We start from the raw sequence: 16,175 nt of genomic DNA, 5'->3' as shown, positions 1-16,175 counted from the left end.
TATATATATATAGATATAGATATAGATATAGATATAGATATATAGATATAGAGATATAGATAGATATATATATAGAGATATAGAGATATAGAGATATAGATAGATATAGAGATATAGATAGATATCTGATTCACGTTAACACGCAAACACAGGGGAATTCATTTTCATGCTCACACATGCAGGGTGTGAGTAGGAGGTGAGAATATGAAAACTTTAAAGTGCAAACCATCCTTTAATGAATTAGTGACACAACAACAATTTCTACTCCTTGATAACTGTAGAGTCGGTTTTAGAGGAGCCCGCAGTGCAGCTTTTAGTGGATAATGGCAAATCTCAGTAGACTGTAACATAGCTGAGTCATAATACTAAAAAATAAATAAATACACATTCTGGAGGCAGCAGTTATGTAAAAGCAGAATCTAGTCCCCGATTGGAGGGTGCTTTCTTCCTCTTTTAAACAAATTGCAGGGACAGACTGAATAAATGACATTTTTACTGAGGTCTCTGTTACAGCCGCTTAATTTAATCTGTATTCTTTGTGCATGAAAACAGTCTCGGAAACTGCTTATTATGAAATATTCTAAATGGCTCCTTTAAAGTTTCACCACTTTTTTAAATTTTGTATTTTCATCAGCATTTTTATTATAATTGAATATATTTGTTTTTCTCCCATTTGAATTTAATGTGCATCACAGTTCTGATCATTTTTCGTTGTCTTTCATGGTTTGATTTCTTTTTGCTTGTTTTTTTGCTGTTTGTCTCTTTGGCTCGTCAGAGGATGATGTATATGTAGACAAACTTCCCACCTTTGAGAGACACTTTGATTCGTTTGCAGGTAGGGTAAAGCACCCCCCCTCCTCCTCCACATGGGGACGGGGGGCGGGTTAGGTAAGGGTTTGGTGAGTGCTTGTTTTGAGTTTTTGGATTTGGATGCTCTTTACCCGGAGCGCAGTGCACAAAGAAGGGTAAAGGCCATCAGTGAGTGTTTTGTGCCTTCTTTAGATGGAGGTCAACAGGTTTTGTAGCCTCATGTCAGGCTTTAGAAGCACAGTGCATACCAAATCATTTTTCTTACTCCTCCTTTTTTCACTCATCTGCTTTGATTCGTGCACAGATGTAAGGACGCACCAGACATTATTTCTTTTCCTTTTGAATATGGCATCATTTTTCAGTGAAACCACCAATCTTCTACATTGTTTTACTCCTCATACCTTCCCACGCATTTCTCAGCCATCGAATGCATATAACAGTCTCTTTTTATCTGCATATCTTTGTCATTTCTTCCTTGTCTTTCTCGCTCATTCTCTTGGATGTCACAGTGAAATCTGCCAGGAAACAAATGAAAGCTGTGGTGACACAAAAAGCTGAATCTACTGCATAGTACTCCAAAAAAAGTGCCCCCCACCCCCCGGCCCATCTGCCCGCTTCTAAGACTTTTCTCTCTGTTTTATGACTGTGCACCAGTGACTGTCTCGCCATGTTCCCATGGCAACCTCCTGTCTCGTCTCTCGGCGACACACATTGTGCGTGCAGTGCGGTTGCTCCCAGATACCTCTGCTCTCAGTTTGCAGCACAAGAGTGTGTTTGAGTGTTTGTGTGCTGTTAGCATGTCTGAGGAGCTCTTTATCTTGTCGGACCTCGAGATCCACATTGTCTGTCTTTTCCCTCTCACGCGCACTCAAACTCACCAGCTCACTTGTACCGTCAGATCAGTGCTTCTGCTTAGAGTCATTTGAAGCCTGGCGTGAGATTTAGGCTGAATTAGACAGGCAGCAGCTGCTTGGTATTCATGCCATCCTCAGTCTACAACAGGAGTGCACGACACGGCCTCGAGTTCAACCAATCTCTCAACCAGGCTGTAAAGCATCGGTCTGCTCCCACGCTTGACCTCTGCCGCTCACCTTTCACACCTGTCGCCCACGCTCTCTTCAACATAGAGCCCGACATATTACCGGACCCCCGCCTTCCCCATCTGAACACCCGCCCTTTTGTTCTTTTTCTGAAGCAGTCTGCCGCTCTCATCGTTCCATCACCCGACACTCTTAGTCCTCCCAGACCTTTAGCCACAGGAGCCCACGGCCATAGCATGGAGAGGAACAGGCCTCCCCTGTTTTTGTGGAGTATTTGCAAAGTTTACAGTGTCAGCGTGACAAAAAAGTACACAATTTTTCATCCGTCAGACCTGTTGGAGTCACATTAGAGCTGGAGTGCAGATCATTAGAAAAATGCTACTGCTCCAGTTTAACGTTTCTTATTCTTTTAAATGCATTTGGGGGAAACAGGATCCACCAGTGTTCAGGTTCATTACCATGTTATTATTATATTATTAAAAAAGTCAGAAAATGAGCTGAAATATGGTTTAATTTGGTTTAAGCTGTTTATCTCGTTTTTTTTCTGTTGCTTACTAATTGGGACTTTCTGAGTCGTCTTCTTTTTTTCCCTGGTGTCCGTGAGGGCGGTTCAGGTGTCTTTGTAAAAGCATCTGCACCTGAAACGTGGCGTGCAGGGAACCACAGTCTCGCCGCCTCCCTGCTATCGTCTGATCTCAGTCTCATGGCTTCCCTCTGCAGACCATCCTCATGCATAGCGGCCAGCGTCAGTGTGTTTCATAACTGAAGGCCTGTTGTGAGACCTGATCACAGTTTTAACACTCGGGTATCTGTTGATGAAAGTTAGGGTCACTGAATTGGAACGTCAGCTTGTTTCTAATGCTTTGCTTTGGAGAAAACGTTGGCTCCCCCAACACAAACAAAAAAAGACCACTGTGCATCACCCATCTTGTCACATGCTCCTCGACCCTTTGTCCTCTTTCGCCCCCAGCCTCCACCTCCACGTTTCACCTCACTGTGACGTGTAATAGACCTGCCATGTGAGACTCACGCTACTGTCCTTCTCTCCTTGCCCCTCTCACCCCTCTTCACCCACTTCCCCGCCTTTCATCCCTGTACCTCCTCCCTCCTCCTCGTCCTCCTTTCCCGACCCTCCCTCCCTCTACCCTCGAACCCTCACAGAGAATGACCAGCCATCCCTTGTATGGTTTGACAGAGGGAAGTTTTATTTAACCTTCGAAGGTAAGTTTTCCCTGCAACAGGGTAGCGCGCACACACGTTATTACGAGGCTCATTCGTGCAAGCTTTGGCCTTCTTCTCTCCTCCCCCTTTCCTCCTTCCCCTCTTGGCTCCTCCATCATCATCATCCCTTCATTACCCTAACCCTGGCCATGCTATCGCCCTGACTGAGCCCCCTCACCTAGAGCCAGATATGCGGTGCAATATCTCCCTCTAACTTCTTCTGATGATGATGTTCATTTTCATCATGTCTGCACTGATTCATTCCCTAAAGACTCATCAGTCTTTGTCTACTTTACTAATCACTTTTCTCTGTACTGTCATCATTTTACCTGCTGGGTGTTTGATCGTGGGCTCTCTGATGATCTTTGATCTTGTCCAAAAAATACAAAAATTGTCAGCATGTCTGGAGTACGCATGCACATCTGCCTTGCTCTATGTCTGCCTCTGTCTCTTTAAAAACATCCAGCTGTGCTTATTCAGTTAAAAACAGACATGTATAACCCTCTGTGTAGAAATGCATTAATCTGAGGGAGACATTGGAAGCAGTTCACAGTCAAAGAGCAGAGAGAAATGGGTATCATCCGTACATATAATGTGCTGTTTTCGTGCCTCTTTACTAACACCAGTATTTGTTTCATTTCATTTCATCACTCTTAATTTGTTCATGTTTCGTTCCTTATTTTCTCCACACACAGTTTGACACAGAGAGCGTAGTTTAAGATTTGGATCATCTATTTTTCATGTAGTGATTTCTGCTGAAGTGTTTGTATTCAGGGCTGAAGTTTGGATATATTAATATCAAGTTTAGGCTTAAGAATTAGAAAATGGTTATAATTTGAATGTAATTCTGTCTCTGACAGCAACCTCAACAAATCAAACAGCAACAGTGGAGCACAGCATTTATTTTAATTACAAATGTGTACGTGTGGGTTGGTTACTCGTAGGCTGCTCTCGAGGGCCCAGTCCTCTCACCATGGGAGCTCAGGACACGCTTCCTGTGGCGGCTGCGTTCACGGAAACAGTCAACACCTTCTTTAAAGGAGCCGATCCCAACAAGTAGGTCTCCTTTACCTGTCACAGTAGAAAACCCTGAGTATTTATTTATTTTTTCTGTGGATGATGAGTAAAAAAAGTTTGACTACGTTTTACCACAATATTTAAAGGATAATGGTCGACGGGGTTTATTAAGTTTGTCCCAGTTTACCATCTAAAGCGGCTGTAATGTTTGTTTGATGCTTTTGTGTTTGTCAGAAATGACAGTTTGATTTATGAAGCATCTGATGAGCTCTGGACACACACGTGTTTACAGCATTATGTGTTTGTAGTTAATATGGTCAAACATCCACAATCCTGTCACACAGTGTTTATAGTGAATATGTGAGGAAGTATGCAGGTCCACTAACAAACACTTGGTTGAACTATAGACTATAAACACATAAGAACAGTGTTGGTGGATTTTGTTACAATGAATCCAGTTTTGTATGTTTTGTACTTGAATTTCCTCCTGCAGAGTCATGTAAACAGGCACAGTTTGCTTTTGTTGCTCTGAGTTGTGGATTAAGATGAACTGATGTGTTATTGATTTTGCTTCTGATCGGGGCTTTACTGCTGTAATAGTGTGTGAGCTGTGATTGGCAGAGCTTTTAATGTAGTGATTCAGTCAATAGCAGAAACGCATTAAGACTGTGTGTTTAGTTTTATTATCAAAAGGAAATGAAGTCATGTGTGATTTGTGCATTTGTGTGTCTCTCTGCAGTCTTTCATGCAGTGTTCCTCTCGCTTCTCTTTCTCAGGTGTGTTGTGAAGATCATAGGTGAGATGGTTTTGTCGTTTCCGGCGGGAATCACGCGGCACTTTGCCAATAACCCGTCCCCCGCCGTGCTAACCTTCAGCATAACCAACTACAGTCGACTGGAGCATGTGCTGCCTAACCCCCAGCTCCTCTGCTGGTAATGACACCACCGTAAACTCAACATGTCAGTTAAAAAAATAAAAACTCAGCTTTTGCTGGAAGATGTGAAAAGATCGAGCCAACCTTTCTGGGAATACATAACTAAATCTAAATACATTATTGTCTAACTTTAGCGTCACCCAGTAATACCTAACATGTTATATGTGGTCCCGTGTAACCAAACGTGATTAAAACCAAATCAGATGTACCTGTTGCAAATTATGCATCATTTTAATTTCACTTACAGAGCATGTGCGATACTTATTTTTAATAAGCATGCCACACTTGACATTAAATTTTAATGACTTTTGTTATGCAAGTCACCTTATTATCTATGGTGACACAGCAAGTTTGATGTCACACAGACTGTAAAACATCAGGAGAGCAACATGTGACCAACAACAAGGAGTAAAGAGGTTTCGGGGAGGTCGAGGTGATGGCGTGAATGTTTCTATGTTTGCAGCGCTGACATGTGCTAGTGAACTGACTCATCAAACATCTACAGCCCCCTGTGGTTTATTCGGGGTCTTTTGACCACTTCAGATGAGTAAATTTTGTGAGCTTATTTCCAAAATGAGCGCTGAGTGAGTGTGGAGTCATCATGAGGTCGTCTGAGTGTGCAGGCAGATAACTGTGTTGCATTTGTTGTGAAACGCCTGATAAACCGCCTGATGTGATCTTTAAAATTAAAATTAAATTATGCAAAATATCACACATCGTTATAGCATGAAGTCACGTGACCTCACAGTAGAATAAACATTGTTTTTAATTATGATTCATTTGTTTATTACAGCTGTCAAATGTTGATGTTTTCCAGCCTCCTGCGTGTTTCTTGTTTTTAGAAAAGCTACTTAAAAATAGTTTTTACTTTATTCTCAGCACCTGTAAAGTCTGTGTGATCTAACGACCACCAACCACATCTGGATCATCGTTGGGTCACACTGACTCTGAGGAAAAGTCACATTTTCCTCCCAAAAAACTTGTTTTTTCTGGTTGAACAGTCGTTTCGTACCAGCACACCGCTGAAGTCTAACGGCTGTGTTTAGTCACTTCAATAGAAAATCACCGCAGTCCTGTGAAACGTCTGAATTCTGATCGGGCTCTTTACTGCGATTCCTCCACCAGCGACACCACCACGCAAGCCAAGGCTGACAGCAAGGACTTCTGGGTAAATATGCCAAACCTGATATCGCATTTAAAGAAGGTGGCAGAGCAGAAACCACAAGCGACGTACTACAACGTGGACATGCTCAAGTATCAGGTAACCTTGGATTTGGGATTTTGAGAGTAGCTTAAATCCCAAACACTGAACTCCTTCAGTTGAAGCATGTTCAGCTGTTTAGGGTGTTTCAGTGTGAACAGGCTTTTATCAAACCACGTGTTTGCCAGGTGTCAACACAGGGCCTCCAGTCGACTCCTCTGAACCTGGCAGTGAGCTGGAGGTGTGAGCCCACCAGCACTGACTTGAGGATAGACTACAAATACAACGGGGAGGCCATGTCGACGCCGATGGCCCTCAACAACGTTCAGTTCCTCGTCCCCGTTGATGGAGGCGTTTCAAAGCTACAGGCTGTCCTACCTCCTGCTGCATGGTACGGTCTTTCTAGACTTGTTGTTACACAGTATTAAGCTACACGGCTGAACAGATTAAGGGGGTAAAGGAGGCAGTTTGATGCATTTATTGCTCCAAATGTTATTTAGACAAGAGATAAAATCCTGTGCCATATCTGGGAGTGCCGTGCTGTCAGGTTTTGAGGTTAACCTTCAATGACCTGTTCACCTGTTTATGTTGTATCCTTTAATGGTTTTCTCTTATTCCTAATCCTGGTAGGAATGCAGACCAGCAACGAATCCTGTGGAAGATCCCCGATATCTCCCACAAATCTGAAAATGGAGGTATTTCTTTTGAATGATGATTTAACCTGTTTCTTTAAATAACATAAATGTTGGGAGGACACGTGGTGCATGTGTGTGGCTGGTGTACAAATGCTGAAAATGGAACAACTGCAGATGAGGACGACAAGATGGAGAGGAAGTCTCATGCCCACAGTAAACACTGCCCCCTGTTGGACAGCAGTGGTACAGTTACTTCATCAAAGCTGATGTTTACAATGAGCTTTTATTTTTTAATAGGATAAAGTAAACGAGTGCCCACGGTAGCAGCTGTGGAGTATTTACAGTTTCTTCTGACCAAGTTTGGTTTGATTTGTGCTCCAGATCGCAACCTGCCATCATTAGACCCACACTGTCATTTACAGGGCAAGGACACCCATCAGTGACCTGACCTCCAGGATGAAGACACGAAACTAGATTATGAATTCTCTTTAAGATGAGATCTGCAGTTGTAGAGATGTTGCCCATTTTTCATGTTGTTACATATTTGCTTTTGTGGTTTCTAAATATTAAACATTTTGGGGCTTGGTCTCATCCTCTCACTCTCCTCCCTCAGGTGTGGGCTCGTTGTTAGCACGCTTTCAGCTAACAGAAGGTCCGAGTAAACCGGCTCCACTGGCGGTGCAGTTTACCAGCGAAGGCAGCACCCTGTCAGGCTGTGGCATCGAGCTGGCTGGGCCAGGGTACCGCTTCTCGCTCATCAAGAAGAGGTTTGCTGCAGGTCAGTCAGATGGGGTTTTCAAAATAAAATATTCATTACTGCTACACGAAGGCTTAGCCAGCCAATTCCTGAATGTTAACAAAAGACATTTTCCTTTATGTATGTTTAGGTTAAGATAATGTGCATATAGTAGGACTTGAAAAGACTTAGATGAATCCACACGGTAATAAAAGTCAGTTTTAGGATTATTTTAGTAACTTGGTAAAGCTTACCTGAGTAGAATAAGTTTGAATCCTTTCATTGCAGCTACTTAATAAAACATAAAACTAATGAAATGTCACATCTCATTTATACAGATAAGCACTTAGTTTCTAATTGACGTCTTTCAGGAAAATACCTGGCTGATAACTGACCCATCGCTGAACAAAGTGAACGCAGTGGACTGAGGTCGACGCCGAGGACAGAGGACAGACGGACACCAGACAGACTCTGTGATCCTTTTCTGAACCCACACAACAGGTCTGCAGCCCGCCCAGCAGTATTGTATAACTTGCATATAACATTGTGGAACTGTTATAGGTCATGTAATTATTGTATTTGTATTCATTTCATAACATCTGTATTGCTGCACTTAGACACAAATGGGTTCTTTCCTCCTCTGTAGTCTGTGCCTCTGTCTCCGTCCTCCTCTGGTCAACGCGTGGTGGTGTTTTTAAAGTTTTTCACTGCAGCTGCCTGACCAAACAAGGAAGGAACAGATTTTTGATTCTTGTTAATGTGAAAATTTGGGCCATTTAAAAAAAAAAAATCCTCGTTGTGGTCAGACGTGCATCAAATCTGAACACATCCAGAGTTGGATGGGATGAAGTTAGTAAACAGCCCGGTCCTCAACCTCTGGGATAAGAATACGAGAGGTGTACTCACTGTTTTGCACTGATCCATGTAGCTGCTTCACATGACACACCATCAGCTGTCACAGGTAAAAGTGGGTCCTTCTTCTTGGTGCTTGTGTACGACCTGTATGAAACTAGATTTCCAAGCATCGCCTGCTGGTATTACATGACACATCCTGCTAAAGACACCAGTTAGCCAGTCAAGCCACTATTCTATTTCTCTGTTATATACACTCGCATGCAGGGAGGTTGTAAGGATGTTAGGCAGCTGCAATGACTAGTCAGTTTCACTGGTAAAATAAGGAACTATGTTTTCGTGTCAGAACAAAAGAAGTGTACAAAGTGTCATTTAAGTCGAAAATGTATATCTTAAAGGGCGTTTGGTGTTTTCCTCGTATCGTCAGATAGCCTTCCTGTTGTTCACAGGACAGCAGTGTTAGACTGCAGAGTACATGACAGCATTCTATTTTTATTTATTGATGACAATGACTTGTTGTATAAAACGTGATTCTGTATATGAATAGAGTTTGAATGGTATCACACGACTCGAACCCTTAAAGGTATAAATATTTAAATTCCTTCTCATTTTTTGTTATCTGTGTAGTTGGGTAACCTGTGTACAGTATAAGGTCTAATTTTTTGAATTTATTTCAGATATAATTTTTTAACTCAAGTGCAACAGAAGAATTGACCTATATATGGGTGGGGGAGGGGTAATTTAAAGACAAAAGATAAATATCTTTCTGGATTCTGTGTAATGCTTTGTGAAAGCAGTGTTAATGTAGAGTTAGCTATTACATGGCCAAGATTCACGCTTTGAGGAATAAGTTTGACATTTTTGGATGATGCGTGTGACATCTGCCAGGAAACTGCTAGCATGCTAAAAAGGCCGGGAAAGGCTTGCCAGTCTGTGTCTGTCAGCACCTAGAAAGCTGATTAATACACAGTGTCATGTTTCTTCTTTAATACAAGGGTGTAAAAACACCCTGTTGTATTCGTCATTAACAAGTTTATTTAGCTTGAGAGTACTGCATGGGTCCGAAAATGCTAATGGCGTTCATCCACGCTAGACGTTGATGTCTCTGTCAGGATAAAAGGCAGCATTTTAGTAACACCCTGTCATTTTCTCTTGCGCCATCACCAGGTCAGACTTTTCATTAGTTCATGACTTTGGTTTATTAAATAAATGTTCCCCTAGCCTTATTTATGCTTGTTCTGGTGAGCTAATTTTAGCATGCTAATATGCTAAATCACCAGGGATACTGCAGTGAACGTGCACTCATCCCATTAGCATGCCAGTAAATCACATTGCTGTGCTGCAGTGCGCACTCTCAAGAGAAGCAAGCATCAAACTGTAGATGTTTTAGCCTCTTATATTTTAGCAACGCTAGCTTAGCCGTTTCCCTCCCGTTTCAGTTTTTCTGCTAAGCTAACCAATATGGCTCCTGGTCAAGGTTGGTTTTTCCCCCCCAAAATGTCAAACTCATCCTTCAAGGAAGACAAAAACCATAAAAACGGCTGCAGAGATGAAGTTTAGTGACCATGGTACTAGTATTGGAACAGGAACTGTTTACTGGGACCAGCTCATTTCCTTACTTCAAACTTAGCTGTAATAAAACAATAAGGAAACCCTGATCATCTAGTGTTCTCAGTTCTTTCCTCTACCTTCAGTTTGACGGCAGATCACAAGAAAACCTTCCTTCCTGTTTCCATTTACCTCACTGGTACCTAAACTCCCTCATATCATACCCTCATATCGTGAGCAAATCCCAGTCATCCAGCCAGTGCTTGAATCCATGGCTTTATTTTGCATAATTGTAACGGTCTCTGTGAGATGACATGATTTAAATGAGGTTGTGGAGCGAGGTTAAGTCGACCAAAATGCTTTCTTTTTCTTTTTTTGTTTTACGTTTTGTTTTTTCGTATTTTATGTGTGTGTACCCCAGATAGTCAGTCCCGTGTTAAGGAGAATAAGCTGAATATTTTTAAAAAGTGTTGTTTAATGTGAAAAACACTGTGCTGATGATGCTGAACTTCCTGAATGCTCCGACACTCAACGTGAAGAACAAAAAGTGTGCGTGAAGTGTAATTGAAAAACCTCTGTACTGTACTCTGTGTTGGCAATCAACTAAATGTAACCAATCACGGTCCTCTCAGAGCTCTCAAGCATTTCGAGCTGATTTAGGACGGTATCCTGACGTCAGTACACCAATTCAGCGATGCAGTACATCTGATTGGATAGTTTTTGGGCCCTGCAGTTCAAATGAGTCTGTTCATTTGTACTTTGATCTTGTGCAGACCCAGGCTGAGAGAACGGCAAAGTTGCATTTTGTTGGTGTGAGGAACGATGGATGATTGGTGCCGTTTAGTTCTTGATAATACTTTTGTTTGGTGACGCATTTTTTCAGTCATGTCAGTCTTTCATCGAGCTAAATGGAAGACCACGTGCCCGAGACAATGCTGCTACCTTCTTTAAGCTAAACAGTGCAACAGTCACTACAGCATTATCTACAGAAACCCACCACACATGCCACCCACGGTGCATCAGTGTAGAATTACTCCTACACTTATGGTTACACGTCTGTTTGATCACAAACCTTTTTCACTGTATTTCTGGAAACAGCGTTTAAAATTTTCAGTGCATCAAAACACAAGAGCTTCATCTTCATGGCGAATTCATCCTGCAGTATTATTGGATGCAAAGCATGCGGTCAAACGGTGGGGCTTTGTGACAATAGTGCTGAAATGACGTGTTGTGCTGAGTGTCAGTTACCTTGTGTTAATGTTGAGACGAGAGCAACGAGTGTGTTTGTGTGCTATAAGCAAGAATGCTTTTTGGTTCTTTACCATTAACCTCAAACACATGTGAAAGCTGTTTGTACAGTACATAACAACGCTAAGATGATCTGAGAAATTTAGTTTGCTTCTTTCCAAAACCAATAAAAGTTATAACTGGATGTTTGTGTTTGCTGTTTTGCTTCTATGAAGTAATATTGTGAGGTTTTATTTGTTCCCATTCAGCAGGTTGCTTTAGCGATGTTAGTCTAAACTTTTGACCTTGGCTGAAATATCCCCCAAAAAATATGGGACGGATTTTGTTTAATTAATTTTGCCCTTAGAACTGCTGCCATTCTTCACTGCACAGCTTCAACAGGTTGTTGAAAATATTCCTCAGATTTGGATCTGTGTTGACGTGATAGCATCACATGGTCATATTTGTCGGCTGCACGTCCACGATGTAAATCTCCTGGTCCACCAAACCAAAGTGTGCTGGCTTGAGATCTGGAGGCTCTGCAGCCCATTTGAGTACAGTGAGGTTACGACATGTTCAAGACATCAGTTTGAGATGATTTGAGCTTTGTGACATTGTGGCACTAAACATCTGGCACCTACTGTGTTCTTCTGCTACTACATCATGGTTCACAGATGCTCTTCTGTGTTCCTTCATTGTAACAAGTGGTTAAAACCAAGGTATGTAAACCTGTATCCAGTGGTAAACTGCTGGTCATGGCTAGAACTGAAGGCTATAATTTGATTATGTTTGCATTTGTACAAGTGGCTGGTTAGTGTGATTTGCACATGATGGCAGCAGGATTACAATCTTCTGAATTTTCCTGTCGGGGGAATCCTGACATCTATGGGATGGATTCCCATCCAATTTGGTCCAAACACATACACCTCTGAGGATGAACCGCAGTAGCTTTGATGTTCCCTTAATCCTGTCTGCTCTGCCACCATCTCATTAAATTAGCTGAATTTTAAAGCTTTAATGATTTCCATGTGTAAAATCAGTTTCATTCTTCCCGTCAGTCTAAGCTAGTTTGTGTGCCACGTACGCTAGGACAGCTAACACTGTAAATATGGATTCTATGGTCATTTTGAGCCCAAAGCCTGACAGGAGCTAGCCAGGCCAAAGATGCTATTGTTTCATAGAAAATAATAGAAAATGATATAGTGGAATCAACTTGAATTAATAAAATTCACCCAGGGAAAATAAACCACAGGTTATTGATGCTATTGCGCTTTCCTTTACTTCATAAAATGCTAATTGACTGAAGCTGGATTTGGAATAAGAGCATAGAGGAGTTGGTGGATTTGTAGCTGGTTACGAGTGTAGTTGATTTTCTTGTTGCGTGCTTACGTGAGAGGTGAAATCTGCTCTAAGTACCGCCCCTTGTAGGCGGGGCTGGGTTGTTGCCTAAGGGTCATGTGTAAGTGGTGTGTGGGCGTTTGTGCACACCTGCTCTGCCAGCTGGTTTAGTTACTTATTCATGTACTTGTGTACAGACTTGCTTACTTTTGCGTGGGGGGGTCTTAGTGATCCAGTTTGATACGTTCACACGTTGTCCAGTATTTGGAGTAAAAAACAAACAAACAAACCTTTGCAGAATTGAATCCCGGTGTTATAATAGAATATTTATTTGACAAAAGCAGCAAAAAAAAAGACCAAATACAGGTGAAGGTTGCAAGAAAGACAACTGATTTTAAAACATTTATTTATGGTCGCACATGTACAGCTCGGGTTCAGGAACATGTTCAGAGATGCTCATCCAGATTCACTTCCACAAAGTTTAACAGTTGCACAGAGATCATAACAGTTCGCCACGTGAGTCAGATTTGGTTCTTAGCAAGGTACACAGTCATTATAGTCACTTTAACAACAACAAAAGTGAGAGGATTGTCCTCAGCAGAAGTGGGCGAGGTCGGTCTTCCTGCAGCCCACCTGACAGCACATGTTGGCCAGGAAGATGTTATTATCCCGTTTGGTCATCTCTGAGGCCAAACTGCTGAACTTCTCCAAGCTGCTCTGCTCCCCTGTAGGCAGAACAAAACACATCAATGAACACTGAGTGGAGGTTTTAGAATCTAAGCCTTTAACTTGGTCCTCTGCAAACGCATTAATAGTGTAACTTTACCCTTACAATCTGAATGTAACTGTGCGGGAAACTCTGTTCACCTTACTTTAAACATGACTTCCAGTAAATGCTTTCTATAGCAGTTCATTTTAGCCGACAGTGTTTCTCAGCAAGTGCACTGATGAAGCACTGCTTTCAGACGCATCCTGTGTAATTCGTCCATGTTCCCTTTAAATAAGGAAGCGCTAAATGACTGCACGGATGAGCTCGGTCTTATTTGTCTTCTTCAGTGTCACTTTACGCTTTCCGATCAGCACGGCTGACACGCTAACTGGGTTTATTTGTGTGGTGTATTAGAGAAGACGCCCGGGGAGCCGCCAGCTACAGCATTTAATCATTGAGCTGCTGACTCCTCTGGCAGACTGTGCGTCGCTGTGCTGGGAAACACCTGTTTGGAGAAGCCCTGCGCGTCAGCCGGTGAATTAATAACATAACACATGAGGTGTAGCAAAAACTGGCAGCCTGGTTAGAAAGCACAAACTTTAGCTTGTGTTGGGTTTCATTTAAGCCTCAGAAGCAGATACAGAAGAAGTACTGTGTGGGCAAACTGCACTGAGGTGGTAACTCGAAAACATGCCATTAAAAAAAAAAGTGATATAAATGATATTTCTATTTTTTTCTTGAACGCGGTTACACCCTCACTGCAATTTAAATAATATAAATTAAAGGGTAAATACACAGTTTGTTACTGACTTTTTCTGCATCGTTCTTTCTTGAAGAAAGTCTGAAACTTGTAGCAAATGAAACTATAGAAAGAAACGCAGCTACTAACAGCGCGTCCCTGCTGTTGTGCGAAATGATTAAAAGCAGAGTTTTCTCACCATCCACGTCTGGCTCGCTGAAGAACCTCCTCCAGCGGGACGCTCCACAGGTGTAGGAGATGGCGTTGATTAACTGCTTACCGCACAGCTTCATTGCCGTCACTTGCGCTCTCACCTGATCCACACACACCACTGCGCACAAGAGCAGAGGCAAAACCACCAGAGCACGCATGCTGGATATCTGACTGTTGCTCTTCCAAGCCCACCACAGCTGTTCTCTGATTCTGTCTGTTATCCTGCCGCTCTCTCGGTTATTGATCCGCCGCTCACATCCTCCTTATATTAGATTCAATCCACCTTTGACTTCATTGATGCCGAGTGTCTTTCCACCTCCCTCTAACCAGCCCTTAGCCCATCCCAGTCACACACACACACACAAAACTTGTTGTGCTTGCGGTTATCTCCACCATCACCATTTTCAGCCATCTAAATAAGAGTTACGAGCATGAGCCTTTTACAACTCGGCCGGCAATCACATTAGCAATGGTGCAGCCCCCCCTTAACACCCCCCCATTACCCATGATTGCGCTGACCTTCACTACTCTGCATGGCTAATTAAGGGATGCAAAGTGATTCCCCCTCGAATCAAACAGATGTTTCTTCTGTTTACGACGCTCTGATGGCCCGTCTGTCTTTGACTTTACAGCAGTTTGGGTCATACAAGAGGAAACAAGTCAATGTTGACAGTCCATCATGCGGTCATTACGGCGCTGCTGATGGTGCGATGTGACATTTCAGCTCGATCATTAACAGCGGAGGATATGAAATTATGTTAGATGGGCATGATGCGTAGTTATAGCAGCAGAAAACAACAAAAATATACAGACACATAAAAATATTTTTCAAATAGTAGAATCAAGCAGTATTTTCTAACTCTTAATCTTTCATCCAAACCAAACCAACGGTTCTGTCTGATGAGCAATTCCATAATAGCAAACTCTACCCTTTATTCTTCTGCAGGACACACGGAGATACAGTAACTATAACAGTTTATACATGAAGTCGGTGTTTTGACCTTGTTCAAGAAATAATAACCTTTCATTTTCCAACTCATTAGGCTGATAGCATCTTAGAGAGGCAGCGTTTCACCAATCTGCAACAATGTGTGTCTACAAATTGCCGAACACTTAAAACTGTGAAAACATTGAACACCTCATCTGTCTACAGTACAAAAGATAATTTTAAAAAAATGAGAGAATCTGAACCTGATTCTGTCATGGGAGATGAAGCCATGTGTGAAGATGATGCATGAACCTCGCCACCTTTGCTGGGCGAGACAAAATAGACTGTGGTAAAGTGAAAAACTGTTCTGTGGTCAGGTCAATTGAAATTTGAAATTCTTTTTAGAAAACATGGACGACACGTCCTCTGCACCAAAGAGGGGAGGGACCCTCTGACTTTTCATCAGCACTCAGTTCAAAGTCAAAGGTGCGCATGAAACAGTCAACCTGAACATCTGGAAAAGCAACATCAGTGCTAAAAGCTATGTACAGGTTTTAGAGCAACGTGTGCTGCCATCCTTCAGGGGAGGCCTTGAATATTCCAGCAAGTTGATGCATACTTCAGATACTGCAACAGCAGCAGGATTCAATTCATTCCCGTTTTATTTGTATGGCACCAACAAATTGATGCGTCTTGATATGTTTTAGATTTGCACATCGCTGCATTCTGTTGATTTTCACATTTTACACATTTTGTAATTATGGTTGTACAAAAATTCTGAAACTGGAGGTTTACTGTCCCTGACATGTAAATCGGGATATTAAGAAACAAATGGCAACGTCATTTGCGTGCACGCATCGTCACACTGATTACACAAGCTGGATTCTGTCTGTCAGGCAGTGCTGAGATTAACTGCAAATCTTAAAGGTCACCAGCAGAGATGGGCAGTAACGCGTAATCCGATTACTTTTTTCAAGTAACGAGTAAAGTAAGGGATTACTATCGCAAAAACGGTAATTAGATTACC

At 42.2% G+C, this 16,175-nt stretch overlaps 2 protein-coding genes across 7 annotated transcripts in view; one reads left to right on the top strand and one right to left on the bottom strand.

The window, feature by feature from the left end:
• Nucleotides 1-11,420, top strand: part of sgip1a (SH3GL interacting endocytic adaptor 1a) — a 77,480-nt gene extending 66,060 nt beyond the window's left edge. For all 6 annotated transcript variants that reach the window (XM_013910876.1, XM_013910875.1, XM_013910874.1 and 3 more), the window contains 8 exons: nucleotides 3,012-3,071; nucleotides 4,016-4,127; nucleotides 4,865-5,020; nucleotides 6,148-6,283; nucleotides 6,412-6,614; nucleotides 6,854-6,918; nucleotides 7,472-7,636; nucleotides 7,966-11,420. In XM_013910876.1, coding sequence (XP_013766330.1) covers nucleotides 3,012-3,071; nucleotides 4,016-4,127; nucleotides 4,865-5,020; nucleotides 6,148-6,283; nucleotides 6,412-6,614; nucleotides 6,854-6,918; nucleotides 7,472-7,636; nucleotides 7,966-7,988 — 920 coding nt within the window. In that variant the 3' untranslated portion in view covers nucleotides 7,989-11,420. The remainder of the gene's footprint in view (nucleotides 1-3,011; nucleotides 3,072-4,015; nucleotides 4,128-4,864; nucleotides 5,021-6,147; nucleotides 6,284-6,411; nucleotides 6,615-6,853; nucleotides 6,919-7,471; nucleotides 7,637-7,965) is intronic.
• A 1,506-nt stretch (nucleotides 11,421-12,926) lies between these two features.
• Nucleotides 12,927-14,552, bottom strand: insl5a (insulin-like 5a). Its single transcript, XM_005733108.1, has 2 exons — nucleotides 14,207-14,552; nucleotides 12,927-13,284 (listed from the first exon to the last, which is right to left on the bottom strand). Exons 1-2 carry the CDS (start codon nucleotides 14,376-14,378, stop codon nucleotides 13,154-13,156), a joined length of 303 nt encoding a protein of 100 aa, XP_005733165.1. The 5' UTR covers nucleotides 14,379-14,552; the 3' UTR covers nucleotides 12,927-13,153.
• Between the last annotated feature and the right edge of the window lie 1,623 nt (nucleotides 14,553-16,175).

Source organism: Pundamilia nyererei, unplaced genomic scaffold (assembly GCF_000239375.1).
Source record: "Pundamilia nyererei isolate P.nyererei 1_Seehausen unplaced genomic scaffold, PunNye1.0 scaffold00050, whole genome shotgun sequence".
NCBI classification, from domain to species: Eukaryota; Metazoa; Chordata; class Actinopteri; order Cichliformes; family Cichlidae; genus Pundamilia; species Pundamilia nyererei.
This window is presented reverse-complemented; position numbering and strand designations above follow the sequence as displayed.